We start from the raw sequence: 15,349 nt of genomic DNA on the forward strand, positions 1-15,349 counted from the left end.
ATATTGAGCAAGCAGTAAAGGAAACAAAAGAAAAATTTGGAGTAGGTATTAAAATCCATGGAGAAGAAATAAAAACTTTGAGGTTCGCCGATGACATTGCAATTCTGTCAGAGACAGCAAAGGACTTGGAAGAGCAGTTGAACGGAATGGATAGTGTCTTGAAAGGAGGATATAAAATGAACATCAACAAAAGCAAAACGAAGATAATGGAATGTAGTTGAATTAAGTCGTGTGATGTTGAGGGTATTAGATTAGGAAATGAGACACTTAAAGTAGTAAAGGAGTTTGGCTATTTGGGGAGCAAAATAACTGATGATGGTCGAAGTAGAGAGGATATAAAATGTAGACTGGCAATGGCAAGGAAAGCGTTTCTGAAAAAGAGAAATTTGTTAACATCGAGTATAGATTTAAGTGTCAGGAAGTCATTTCTGAAAGTATTTGTATGGAGTGTAGCCGTGTATGGAAGTGAAACATGGACGATAAATAGTTTGGACAAGAAGAGAATAGAAGCTTTCGAAATGTGGTGCTACAGAAGAATGCTGAAGATTAAATGGGTAGATCACATAACTAATGAGGAAGTATTGAATAGGATTGGGGAGAAGAGAAGTTTGTGGCACAACTTGACCAGAAGAAGGGATCGGTTGGTAGGACATGTTCTGAGGCATCAAGGGATCACCAATTTAGTATTGGAGGGCACCGTGGAGGGTAAAATTCGTAGAGGGAGACCAAGAGATGAATACAGTAAGCAGATTCAGAAGGACGTAGGGTGCAGTAGGTACTGGGAGATGAAGAAGCTTGCACAGGATAGAGTAGCAAGGAGAGCTGCATCAAACCAGCCTCAGGACTGAAAACCACTACCACAACAGAGTGCAGGCATGAAATATAATCATGCATATCTACTGATTAGTTACAACAATCCTGATACTTCAACTACTAATATTTATTTCTTAATATCTATAGTAAATGTAAAACCTTCTTGGACTAAGCATAATTATTGCAGTGTAGTTGAACTGTGTTCTTTGCAGTGGCACTTTAGTTGCTGCAGTCCTGTCAAAACTGAATCCTTCAGGCAATATTTTAAGACTGAAGATCATAACAGATTATAAAGAAGAGAGATGGAGTCACATGAAGACAGTAACATGGAAGGGTGTCTTTCAAGCAACAAATTTCAATGTTTTAACATGTAATGTAGTAGTAGTAGTCGTAGTAGTAGTAGTAGTAGTAGTAGTGTACTACCACCACAATACCAAAACAACAACAACAACAATGATGACAAGAAGAAAGTAATTGAAGGATGAGGATTTCACTTTAGTCAATATTTCACAGGCATCAAACAACTTACCATAATGGTACACAAGTGTTCTCAGATCAGGATGGGGTCTGTAGTCTGGTTGGACTAACCAACCATCAAATTCATCCTGCACCTGTTGTAGACACGCTGGCAGTGCTGCTAGACATGCTAACTCTAGAGCCACTATTCGCAGTCTCCTGCAACATATTAACATTTACATTGTTACATATTCACAATCAAACCAAACTGACCATTGTGCTCAATGATTTTAAAGTATCATCATTTCTGCTACTACTATTATCTGGGAACTCTTTTTGTCTCACTGTTTTTATCTGTAGGTTGTTTAATAATTTTCCAGATTATTTTTGTTTGTTCTAGAAGCTTTAATCTGTCAGGAAATTTCATGTCAGTCCACACCTCACTGTGAAGTGAAAATTCATTTTATGAGTAGGATAAATAATAATTTTCACTGTAAACAGGCATCCATTCTTACATCATGTGGATACTTGTTTTTATGTATTTCTTATCAATGTAGTTGTGCAAATATCAAGGAAACTGGATTAGATTCAGAATAGCTACGAGGGCCATTCAGAAAGTAGAGAATGTTTTGTTTTGACATGCGACCATATCCCCCACCACCACTGCCAACTGACCACTGACCACTGCCCTAGATACTCATCGAGCTTCAGTTTGGCAGCAGCTCAATTGAATATAGTTGATTAATACTTAGCTCTGTGACTTTAAAATGTATGATAATGTTATTAACTTGACTTAACCTATCAAAATTTGCAGACAGGTAACTGAGGTTTATGACAAAGATTGCTCAGGCCGGCCCTCAGTGGTGAATGGAAGACTCCAAGCAATGAATGAAACAAAAATCCAAGATGATAGATGTTCATAATTAGTGAACTGCAATGGCCTATTGTCAGATGCTTTAATGGCTTTGCCACACCATTAAAACAATTAGCACAGAATGCTAACCAGTGGAGTCATTCTCCTCCATAATAATGCAAGTCTGCATGCACCGGGAGTGACACAGGACTTGCTTGAGCGATATCAGTGGGAAATGTTTCAACATCTGCCATACAGTCCAGACTTAGTTCCAAGTGATTATCACTCCTTCTCCAAACTGAGAGATTGTTTTGAGTGGAAAATGCTGTGGAAGTGATGATGAACGTAAAGAAGCCATTAATCAATAGCAATTAATCATTTGGCAGCTACTGAGTATGCGGAAGGCATTGAAACGTTGGTAAAACGGTACAACAATTACCTCATTTAGGATTGTTAACTTGACTATGTAGAAAAGTAGCTTGGGTATCAAACTGTATGTAAAATACAGTTTTCTTTATTTATAGCACACCAAAAATTACTCTCTTTGCTAATGAGTCTTATGAATAGCAATTTTTTATTTCTATTTTAGCCAGTATAATCACAAAACTGATCTCCAGCTTTATATTCTCCTTGTTGTCAAACCACGTGCCCGGGTATCAAAGATTCTCTACTTTAGAAAATCTCTAACCTCCAACTTGACGCAGGGCACTATGTGTTGCTCCTCTGGAAGGAACCATTATATTTATCTGTTCAGCACTGAGTTTGATGCAAAATTTGCTGGCATTATTAGGTAGGCCCCCATTACCTCTACCAACTCAGCTTGAGACTTTATAATATCTTCTGCATGTGCTAAAATATGGATTCACTCACTTAAATTGGTGCATACTCCATTCGTCTGATGGCTTTCTCAAGCACTACATTGAAGAGTATTGGTAGAACAGTATCAGCTCGATGAAAATCTTTGTGTCAAAGGCCTATTAAAATTTCTTATTAAAGATAACTGGATGAAAACAGCAGAATATGCATTAACAAGAGGCAATTGCGAGGTTAGGAAATGATGTTCAAGGCTGATAAACTCCGTGACACAAGTAAATAAGTGTGCAATTTATATATAACTCAGGTAACAGTCAAGTGTTTATATAGTCTGAAGAATTAGTTTGTAATAACTGCTTCTCTTTCTTACATACACCTTAACTTCTTGTGCAGATACTTTTTAATGAAGGAATCTCCATAAGATTGTGAATGACTGTGTGATAAGTTAAATCTATGTGCCTGGCGGTGGTTCAAACAACACACCTTTTGCAGGCTGTACCCTTACAAACAGAGCCACCTGAGTACAATTTGTGGATCAACGCACAGCTTCAACCCGTCACTTGGCCCCACACCATATTTTACAAATTTGTTTAACTTCCTAATATAAAGTTATGCCCATTAAAGACTGAGAATTTATTCAGACTTGCACCTTTAACAACAATCTGCCTTAACAATATATAGGAGATAATGTAAACAACACACACATAATCTAAATCAATAATGCTTGACTTAAATTTAGATTCCAGATCTTACAAGAACGAAACCAACGTATTACTACTTCAGCATTTGCCTTTTTTCTTTGAAGTTGTATTTTTTATCAAAATGTGTTTGTCACTTTAAATGTAGATCATACCTCTGTAGATGCTCATCAGTGTCATTAACATTCCAAGCTAGAGAATTATAAACATCTTCTATCTGTTCCTGCAAATAAACCTGAAAAACAAGTACATCATTTCAGTTATGAGAATTCGAAGTTCAGCACAGACTGGAGCTATTACTTAACAGAACCTACGAACTTTTAAGGATAAAGTTCAAAGAAATAAGCATTTTATTGTTTTATGTATGCTTTTGTTGACTTTTTGCACAGATATTTAAGGTAATAGATGTGTTTTTATCATTTACAATTGAAGTTCTAAGAAACATGTAATAACTCAGTACGTAAAAAATACATTCTGCGAATAAATTTAATTTAAAACAATTCAAATCTGTTACTAAGAAAAACAACATGTAACTAAAATATTTGTTGTTAGTTAGGTATGCTGCTTCTCTCAGACTTAGAGAAAAAAAGGAGCAACATCACCAACATGTTGTTTCAGTAGAAACAACACTGCTACTACATTTTAAACTATGTACCTGTTGTTAAATTTCTGTACCTGTCAGCCCATTTTAGTTGTCCCAGTTTTCACAGCTGGTAATTAAAAACTAGTCATCTGTATTGAATATTAACAATTTGCTTACATCATTAAAACAAGTCAACAACCTAAATCAGGTCTAATGAAATAAGCGAGCCTACTGTTAGTCATCTATAATCAAGAACAATTACTGAAAATTTCAGTCTTCATACAAGTTAAACATCAATTATATTTCCATATGCTAACAAAGAAGTCATCATTATCATCCTGTCTCTTGGTCTTTTTCCCTTTTTTATTTTGTTTATCTCCCTGAGTGTCCCCTCTTTCATTCACTTGACATGGTGCATACAGTCATGTTTACGTCTTGATTCCTCCTATAATAGTTCCTCCTACATTACTTTCTTGATTCTCTCTTTCCTGAACCTGCCAGAATTGTCACTTCAACACCATTTTTCAAGAATTTCATCTCATCTCACTAGCTTGTATTTCGCTTGTCTCTCTTCCTATCATTACCCAGGTGCATGAAGAATGTCAGGATTGGTGCATACCACATTCAATACATAACCCTTTCGCTCTTTTGAGAGACATCCTTGCTCCCTATCAGACTTGTAATGCTGTTCTGGAATGAGCTCCACTCATATATATCACTGTCATTTCTTCCATTCTCCTGTAATAATCTTCCCAGATATTTTTAAACTCTCCACCTTCCTCAGTCATTCCCCACCAGTTGTTATTCCACTGATGACTCTCCCCTTCTTCCTGGTAGTGATCATCATTTCACACTTAACATATGCTAAATTTCATTCCATGTTGTTGTTGTTGTTGTTGTTGTGGTCTTCAGTCCAGAGACTGGTTTGATGTAGCTCTCCATGCTACTCAATCCTGTGCATCTCCCAGTACCTACTGCAACCTACATCCTTCTGAATCTGCTTAGTGTATTCATCTCTTGGTCTCCCTCTAAGATTTTTACCATCCGTGCTGCCCTCCAATACTAAATTGGTGATCCCTTGATGCCTCAGAACATGTGCTACCAACCAATCCCTTCTTCTAGTCAAGTTGTGCCACAAATTTCTCTTCTCCCCCAATTCTATTCAATACCTCCTCATTAGTTATGTGATTCACCCATATCATCTTCAGCATTCTTCTGTAGCACAAATTTCGAAAGCTTCTATTCTCTTCTTGTCCAAACTATTTATCGTCCATGTTTCACTTCCATACATGGCTACACTTCATACAAATACTTTCAGAAACGACTTCCTGACATTTAAATATATACTCGATGTAAACAAATTTCACTTCTTCACAAATGCTTTCCTTGCCATTGCCAGTCTACATTTTATATTCTCTCTACCTTGACCATCATCAGTTGTTATGCTCCTCAAATAGCGAAACTCCTCTACTACTTTAAGTGTATCATTACCTAAACTAATTCCCTCAACATCACCAGACTTAATTCGACTACATTCCATTATCCTCGTATTGCTTTTGTTGATGTTCATCTTATAACCTCCTTTCAAGACACTGTCCATTCTGTTCAACTGCTCTTCCAGGTCCTTTGCTGTCTCTGACAGAATTACAATGTCATCAGCAAACCTCAAAGTTTTTATTTCTTCTCCATGGATTTTAATTCCTACTCCAAATTTTTCTTTTGTTTCCTTTACTGATTGCTCAATATACACATTGAATAACACTGGGGATAGACTACAATCCTGTCTCACTCCCTTCCCAACCACTGCTTCCCTTTCGTGCCCCTCGACTCATAACTGCCACCTGGTTTCTGTACAAATTGTAAATAGTCTTTCACTCCCTGTATTTGACCCTTGCCACATTCAGAATTTGAAAGACAGTATTCCAGTCAACACTGTCAAAAGCTTTCTGTAAGTCTACAAATGCTAGAAACTTAGGTCTGCCTATTCTTAATCTATTTTCGAAGGTAAGTCATAGGGTCAGTATTGCCTCATGTGTCCCAACATTTCTACAGAATTCAAACTGATATTCCCCAACGTCTGCTTCTATCAGTTTTTCCATTCACCTGTAAGGAATTCATGTTATTACTTTGTAACCGTGATTTATTAAACTGACAGTACAATAATTTTCACATCTGTGGACACCTGCTTTCTTTGGGATTGGAATTATTATATTCTTCTTGAAGTCTGAGGGTATTTCATCTGTCTCATACATCTTGCTCACTAGACGGTAGAGTTTTGTCAGGGCTGGCTCTCCCACGGCTGTCAGTAGTTCTAATGGAATGTTGTCTACTCCCAGGTCCTTATTTCGACTGAGGTCTTTCAGTGCTCTGCCAAACTCTTCACCCAGTATCGTATCTCCCATTTCATCTTCATCTACATTCTCTTCCATTTCCGTAATATAGTCCTCAAGTACATCTCCCTTATGTAGACCCTCTATATGCTCCTTCCACCTTTCTGCTTTCCCTTCTTTGCTTCGCACTGGGTTTCCATCTGAGCTCTTCTTGATATTCATACAAGTGGGTCTGTTTTCTCCAAAGGTAGCTTTAATTTTCCTGTAGGCATTATCTGTCTCACCCCTAGTGAGATATGCCTCTACATCCTTACATTTGTCCTCTAGCCATCCCTGCTTAGCCATTTTTCACTTGCTGCTGATCTCATTTTTGAGATGTTTGTATTCCTTTTTGCCTGCTTCATTTACTACATTTTCATATTTTTTCCTTTCATCAGTTAAATTTAATATATCATCTTTCACCCAAGGATTTTTACTAGCCTTTGTCTTTTTACCTACTTAATCCTCTGCTGCCTTTACTATTTCATTCCTCAAAGCTACCCATTCTTCTTCTACTGTATTTCTTTCCCCCATTCCTGTCAATCGTTCCCTAAAGCTCTCCCTAAAACTCTCTAGAACCACTGGTTCTTTAAGTTTATCCAGGTCCCATCTCTTTAAATTTCCACCGTTTTGCAGTTTCTTTAGTTTTAATCTACAGTTCATAACCATTAGATTGTGATCAGAGTCCTCATCTGCGTCTTACAATTTAAAATCTGGTTCCGAAATTGTGTAATCTATCTGAAACCTTCCAGTATCTCTAGGCCTCTTCCATGTATACAATCTTCCTTAATAATTCTTGAACCAAGTGTTAGCTATGATTAAGTTATGCTCTGTGCAAAATTCTACCAGGCGGCTTCCTATTTCACTTCCCCCCAGTCCATATTCACCTACTATGTTTCCTTCTCTTCCTTTTCTACGATCGAATTCCAGTCGGCCATGACTATAAAATTTTCATCTCCCTTCACTATCTGAATAATTTCTTTTACCTCATCACACATTTCATCCATCTCTTCGGCATCTGCGGAGCTAGTTGGCATATAAACTTGCACTACTGTGGTACGTGTGGGCTTCGTGTCTATCTTAGCTACAATAATGTGTTCACTATGCTGTCTGTAGCAGCTTACCCACATTCCTATTTTTTTTATTCATTATTGAACCTACTCCTGCATTACCCCTATTTGATTTTGTATTTATAACTCTGTATTCACCTGACCAGAAGTTCCGTTTCTCCTGCCACCAACTTCACTAATTCCCACTAACTTTAACCTATCCATTTCCCTTTTTAAATTTTCTAACCTATTTGCCCGATTAAGGGATCTGACATTCCATGCTCCGATCTGTAGAACACCAGTTTTCTTTCTCCTGATAATGACGTCCTCCTAAGTAGTCCTCGCCAGGAGATCCGAATGGGGGACTATTTTACCTCCTGAATATTTTACCCAAGAGGCACCATCACCATTTAACCATACAGTATAGCTGCATGCCCTTACGAAAAACTACAGCTGTAGTTTCTTCTTGCTTTCAGCCATTTGCCGTATCAGCACAGCAAGGCCATTTTGGTTAGTGTTACAAGGCCAGATCAGTCAATCATCCGGACTGTTACCCTGCAACTACTGAAAAGGCTGCTGCCCCTCTTCAGGAACCACTTGTTTATCTGGCCTCTCAACAGATATCCCTCCATTGTGGTTGCACCTACGGTATGGCTATCTGTGTTGCTGAGGCACGCCAGCCTCCCAACCAATGGCAAAGTCCATGGTTCATGGGGGGTTCATTCCATATCCTTATGGTATTCATTGGCATCTGTTCAACTATTCCTGGGCTTACTCTTCCATATTTCCCAAAATCATCAAATTGTCTGCAAACACATTGCTTTCATCTTTTCTTAACCAATTACGACAGTGAAGAGTGATGGTGAAAATGCATTTTCCTGCCTCAAGTCATTCTTCTGTTCTCCTAATTTAATCTCTCTCCTCCCATTTTCACACAGCTCACATTCCCTTTGTCTATTTCTCTTATCCTCTGTACTTTGCTTATCTACTACTGTGCTCTACATGGGCCTCTTCATATATTATCATGTGCTCTTCTATCACCCAATAAGGCTGCCAGTAAATCCGTTCTATACTCCTAGGGGTGTCCCTGTAGCTGTTTACAGAAAAATTAGATGTGCTGTGGACATTCCTACTCTGTGCCCATGTTGTCATTCTCTTATCCTTCATTTTTTTACTCTAATTTGTTTTTCCAAAACTGAATCCGTGTTTCCAACACTTTCTCAAAGATCTTTGCACAATGGGTCATCAGTGTGATTCTTTGATAGTTTTTGCACTCTTTCCTATTACCTTTTGAGAAGAGTAGACAATTATTCCTTCTTCCAGTCTTCTTAGGTCCTTACAATTTTCCACACAGTTTTCATAACGTCACTGAGCCACTGTATCCTCACTGCTCCTGCTGCTCTCACCATCTCTACACTAGCTCATCCAAACCTGATGCCTTTCCTCCTCTCCTCTTTCTCAGTGTATCTTCAACTTCTCTCCTCCTCCTCCTCCTCCTTCTTCTTCTCCTCCTCCTTCTTCCTTCTGGCCTCCATTTGGGTTCAAGAATCTTCAAAATACTCCCTCCACATGATCTTGTTTTCCTTATTATTTTTCACAGCTTGGCCATTTTTATTTGCCATCCCACCTCTTATTTTTAACCAAAATTATGGGAAAGGAAGAGATGAAGCATCTCCCTATACACTAATATCCCTATTGTCCATGGCATTGCTGCACTACCTCTCTCATCATCCTGCAGACTCCAACCACCTCATTCCTTTATACATGACCAATTATATCCTTGCCCAAAATTAATTCTCCTTCTAGGGGTAGATACACAGACAAATCCACTTGCACAGTCCTTTCACATGCCAACCTGTTTATGGGCCAGCTACAGCAAAACTTCCTTGCTAACCAAGATCTGATTCAGGTTCATTGATGATAACCTTCACAATGTTGACTCTGTCCTCATTCATCAACATTTTATGACCTTCACTATTGTCTGTTTCACCTCATCCTCTTCGGCTCAGCATGTCACCTTCCTGGGTATTGAGCTCTGTCTCACCAATGACTCCATAAAAACCTCCATCCACTTAGAGCTCATCGACCTGCAACGGTACATCTATTTTGACAGCTACTATCTTTTCCACATCAAAAGGCTCTCCTATACAACCTAGCCACATGTAGACGGTGGCTCTGCAGTGACAAGAAATCCCTTGCCCAGTACGCTGAAGATCTTATTAATGTCTTAATGAATAGGCTGTAAGTCACAAACATATCTTCTGAGCCATAGCTACAAATGACCCTAATTTTCCAACTTCTCTTGTGAATAAGTTGAGAAGTAGCGTCCCTATAATTATCCATTGGCAACCTGGAATGGACACCCATCACCGACATGTTTACTACCATTTATTGTATCCTGGAAGGAGAACATTCTTTCTAAAATCTTTCCTAACTCTCCCAAAGAGGGTACTCTGCTCACATCCCAATATACGAACTATTCAAGCCCTTTCTTATGCTGTACCTACTCCCAACCCCTTGATAGATAGGTGAAAACCTTGTAAAAGACCCAAGTGCAAAGCCTGTCCTATGCACCCACTCAGTACATGCCTCTGAGTACAACATGATGCTTCACAGCCAGCTCTATCTGGATCCTCCCTGTCTTTTTCAATACCAACTGCTCTGAATTTCTTATATGGGAATTGTGCTCAGAACACATCCTGCAATCCTCCTGGCCTCAGTGTCCTCTGCCCTCACACATCTTCACCCTTGTTTCATGTCTTCTGTTCCCTCTTCTCCTTGCATTTCCCTCTACCACTATCCACCTAGGCATTAATCTACCCTCAAAGTATTCTCTGATTAAGTTCACTCTGTTATCTCCCTCCCTTCACCCACTCCACCATTTCACATTCATCATCTACTGCAAATTAACTTCTCCTGTCTGCGTCAGTTCCACATTCCTATCCTGTTCCCTTGTTGTTTTTCCCCCTAGGTGTCATCTTCTCTACTCTCCTTTTTCTCTCATCAACCCCACATCCATCAGGCTGCAGTGCTGGGATAATGTGGTTGTGTGTGTGTGTGTGTGTGTGTGTGTGTGTGTGTGTGTGTGTGTGTGTGTGTTTGGTGACTTTAAGGAAAGACATTGCCTGTAAGGTGAGAGATCATTTTAATCTTGTTCACGTCCCTGTCAATCACTCAACTGTACTGTGAGTATTTATCTTTACCCTTGACCTATATGTTTTTTATATACTGACAAATAGAAGTCCAACAGTAAGTATTATAATTCACTTATCTTTCCTTTTTCCTACTTGCAAACCAAAAAACCAACCATCTTATGACTGAAATGGCTTTTGCAGTAACATCAGATTCTGATGTCCTTTCTTGTATTTTTCAGAGCATTAGTCCGTTTACACAGTTTGTCCTCTAATGCACATACCACAATTCTCATGCTTCCTGTGTGACAAATATACTAAGCTGCCTTTGTCAAATACCTCAAAAGTTTTTAGCTGGAAAATAATAACTTTTCTCTGCAAATAACTGAGCCATTTTTCCCTTCCCACCCTATGATAAATCACTGCCTATAAGATGCATACTTTTAGCACATGGCAATGATCAGCTGTTAAAGATTACATTAATACACCATTTACATCACTTATTGTGGAGAAACATAGAAGCACCTAAATACTAATACTAGTACAAAAGGATTTTTAAATTTTCAAAAAATGATTCAATCATGATTTTAAATTAATGTCCAATACAGCCATGTACTGTTGTCCCTGGTTTTAGTAAATGGTTAGTTTCATTTTTTTAACATTCATTATGGACAGCTAATATTAATATTATTGACCTTGAGTAAGCCATGGGCTTCATCAGATCCTTGTAGCAGGTGGAACATCTTGGTGAAGTGTGTGGTAGCAACAACCCATGGCACATACTCTGTCTCATTGCTCAAATATCGTGTGAGCTCCAGGGCTGTTTCATACCTGAGTTGCCCTGCAGCTGCAAGACTGAAGGCATCATCCAACAAATGTGCTCTATCAGCAGTATCCAGTGACTGTAAAAGTACATTTAAAACATTTTATTACACTTAGAAACTATAGTCCACGTATATCTAAAAGTAATGAAAGATGTGTCCCTTTGCAAAGTAGCTGCACACTCCTTTATAGAAAAGTGTAAGTCATCCACTCGCTCCCTCTCCACTCCTTTCTCTAGCCATTGTTGATCTGTTGTTGTTTAACTTCCACTGTGTATGTTTCTAACACTCAGTGCACACTTAAATAAACACTTTTTCTTTCAAAGAAAACCATTTTCTTAATACTGTTTGACAATTTGCACATAACTCCATCACTTTTATCTGGAGGTCTCCAGTATCTAGTGAATTTTAAGATTTTTAGTTGTGTTGTGAATTCATTAAATTTACAATATCAATGAAGGTTAAATGTAGTAAAAGAATTTAAATTAGTTGTTATATTTTTAAACAACAGCCCCATCCATCACAACGTCCATAAGAATTAAAGTTTGTTTCCTATAAATTTCTATCTTGAGTATTACAGAACTAAGGCAAGTGACATAGAAAGTATCAAATACTGTTGTTTAGCATTCCTTAGGCAAAATATTCCTGTTATGAACTGTGAAATTTAACAAATATCAAACAACCTGCTTTTAGTGGTCATATTCTACTAAAATTGTGGGGAGTGTTCATTTGGGTGTGTCTGTGTGAGAATGTGAGTATTTTACTGCAAAAAGAGCAAATGCTTGAAAGCTAGTGTGAATAACGTTTTCTGTTAGGTGTTTCTATGCTCCACACATCAATCTGCTAAAGTTGAGTGGCTGCCTTCCCCTTATTGTATGTAAAATTGTGGTTGTTATTATGTAAGCAATCTAAGAGAGAATTTTTTCTTGTTTTATTTGGAAGGTAGAGATGTCAGAAATGCAAAGTGAGAATGACATACAGTATATCTGACTCTGGCTATAAATATTAAGCTACCAGTATAAAATAATGGCAGCTATTTGTTTACATAAAACAAATGAGAACTTTTTTTCAAAGTAGCAGCTGTCTTTCCAGTTTACTTGGTTAAACTTAACTGGCATAAGGAGGACAGCATTACGTAGTAGACTGATAATTTGTTGTTGATACAGTGTGCAGATTAAGTTTCTATGATTTTATTTCCCTTGCTAATGTATACCTTAACTTGTTTCACATCTGTGAGGTACTGTTTCTTGATGGACTCTACAGAACATGATGAATGAAAGAATTTTGCTTTTTTGTGTTCAAAGATAAAGATGCCCAAACTTGGTAAAGATGTCCAAACTTGGTATATTCAGTTTTCTATGCTCTTATGCCTGACTGGCATAATATCTACTCCAAAAACTACTGATTCCACTTACCCGAGTATTAGTTTTCAATAATGAAATAAGGGCATTCCAATCTTCATAGTCATAATTCACTCTATAGTAGCCAACTTCATGTCTATTCAGCTTTAGCCAAGTAGCATTACCAATTTCCAGTTTCTCTGCAAAATGAATGTATTTTTAAAACATTTTACACAAAGTTCCACATAAACTCGTTATTATTCCTACTATAATCAGGTGAATTAATTTAAAGTGTGTAATTATTCAATGTAAATCAAAATTAGGCACTTGCCTGAAACTAGTTTCTTTTGTTAAAGGGTTATAAGAACAGCATGTATTGGATCTGGATTACTTCAGCATTACAATTGTGTCATATATCTGTTAGAATGGGTTGGAATAATCAATAGTAATAACACTAACCCTTCACTGCCCTATGTATGTCTTCTGGTTATGAATTTTCTGTTTGTTATACTCACAAATTAAATTTTTATTCATCACTAAGTAGTTCTAAAAATGTGACTTACCTAAGTAGGATCTTATAACCACAACATTAGAGTTAATGCTTATATAATGATCAGCTCATACATTTGTGTATCTGAATTGAAGAAATAACTTGCAATTTACTTGGCCACCACAGAGAATTAATATAGCAGCTAGTCTAAACTGGTGAAGATTTCAATCCATGAACAGCAGTAGATAAGTTGTTCCTCTCACTAGATATGAATGATTGACTGCAAAATTATTTAAAACTTCCTTATCCAATAAAGAATGCAAATGGTGCTTTAATATGACAATACAAGCTGATATTTTAATGCAACTTGACAACTACAACGCTATTGCTTTCACTTAACATGCCAATGATTTCACTTTTCTTGGAGATACTCCCCCATCCTCTTCAGACAGAATTTGTATTAGTAAGGAGGATGATTAAAATAATATCCATATATCTCTTACTTTGTCTTTCTGTTGGCTGCAACCACACCCTCTTAGTCTCCGTAGGATTGTCTGAAGTGATGTAAGTGATGGGTATTGCCCACTTATATCTGGAAGATATAAAATTAAAATCATTCCATTAAAGTTTTAAATTACAATACATTTCATGTAGTCTAAAAGTTAATATGCACAGGAGTCCAGAAGTACAGTACAATTACTGTTCATGAAGTAGCACAGACCTGGATAATCCACTTATCACAAACATGTATATGTGTACACAAAAGCATAGCAAACCAAAGGTAAATGGGGTGGTGGTGGTGGTGGTGGTGGTGGTGGTGGTGGCAATGGGAGGAGGGCACAGCTATAGGGCAAGGAGGTGGTGTTTAAAGATAAATTACCCAAAATCAGAACCTTTGAGTATGTGTCATGTAGAAATCAGAACATATGAGCATGTGTGTCCCGCTGTAATTATCAAGCTTACTGCAGCACATAGAATCTGCATGAAACTCAAACTGTGGTAGGAAGCTAATGATCAGTATGGCATGTGATCACATGGTGCACATAGACTGGCCACACAATAATGTTGTCACACATTAAATGTTTTAAATACAATGAACATGGTTTTCAACAGCTTTACTCTGGAATAGTTATTCAGAGATGAAGACGCTTAAGACACCAACAACAAAATTTGATAAATTACATTACATTACATTAGTGACTACCAGCTTTCTTTTGTACTTGCGACAGTGAAATATCCTTAGGCATGGAAATGCTTGTTGGAGTAAATGCTAGAGCTAGAGGTCAAATATTCTATTACATAATGTGCTTATTTGGTCAATGCACCTGTAAATAAAATCTGCCACAGCATCTGCAGCCATTATAGTTGTCCAGCCTTTTATGGTAACAACATCTGATGACAGTGTACGAAATCTGTATGAAACACAAACTGTATATGGAAAAACCGAAGCCAAATGTAAATGTTGTGACAAGCTGTACCATTATGTACTGTCATTGCAACTATATTAGCATCTCAATGGGTGTCATGTCTGTTCACAATATACACTGAAGCACCAAAGAAACTGCTGTAGACATGCCTATTCAAATAGAGAGATATGTAAACAGGCAAAATACGACACTGCAGTTGGCAACGCCTATATAAGACAGTTAGCAACGCCTATATAAGACAACACGTGGCTGGCACAGTTGTTAGATCAGTTACTTCTGCTACAATGGCAGGGTATCAAGATTTAAGTGAGTTTGAATGTGGTGTTATAATCGGCACATGACCGATGGAACGCAGCATGAAATGAGGATTTTCCTGTATGACCATTTCACAAGTGTACCGTGAATATCAGGAATCTGGTAAAACATCAAATCTCTGACATTGCTGTGGCCGGAAAATGATCCTACAAGAACGCGACCAATCACGACTGAAGAGAATCGTTCAGTAT

The 15,349-nt window shown here is 37.7% G+C and overlaps 1 protein-coding gene across 6 annotated transcripts in view; it reads right to left on the reverse strand.

Annotated features, from left to right (window-relative positions):
• Positions 1-15,349, reverse strand: part of LOC126334926 (glutamyl aminopeptidase-like) — a 431,383-nt gene that overhangs the window by 22,440 nt on the left and 393,594 nt on the right. For all 6 annotated transcript variants that reach the window (XM_049997648.1, XM_049997649.1, XM_049997652.1 and 3 more), the window contains 5 exons: positions 13,920-14,008; positions 13,002-13,126; positions 11,461-11,667; positions 3,789-3,868; positions 1,343-1,488 (listed from right to left, as the gene is read on the reverse strand). In XM_049997648.1, coding sequence (XP_049853605.1) covers positions 1,343-1,488; positions 3,789-3,868; positions 11,461-11,667; positions 13,002-13,126; positions 13,920-14,008 — 647 coding nt within the window. The remainder of the gene's footprint in view (positions 1-1,342; positions 1,489-3,788; positions 3,869-11,460; positions 11,668-13,001; positions 13,127-13,919; positions 14,009-15,349) is intronic.

The sequence above is a fragment of the Schistocerca gregaria genome, chromosome 2 (genome assembly GCF_023897955.1).
Source record: "Schistocerca gregaria isolate iqSchGreg1 chromosome 2, iqSchGreg1.2, whole genome shotgun sequence".
NCBI lineage: Eukaryota > Metazoa > Arthropoda > Insecta > Orthoptera > Acrididae > Schistocerca > Schistocerca gregaria.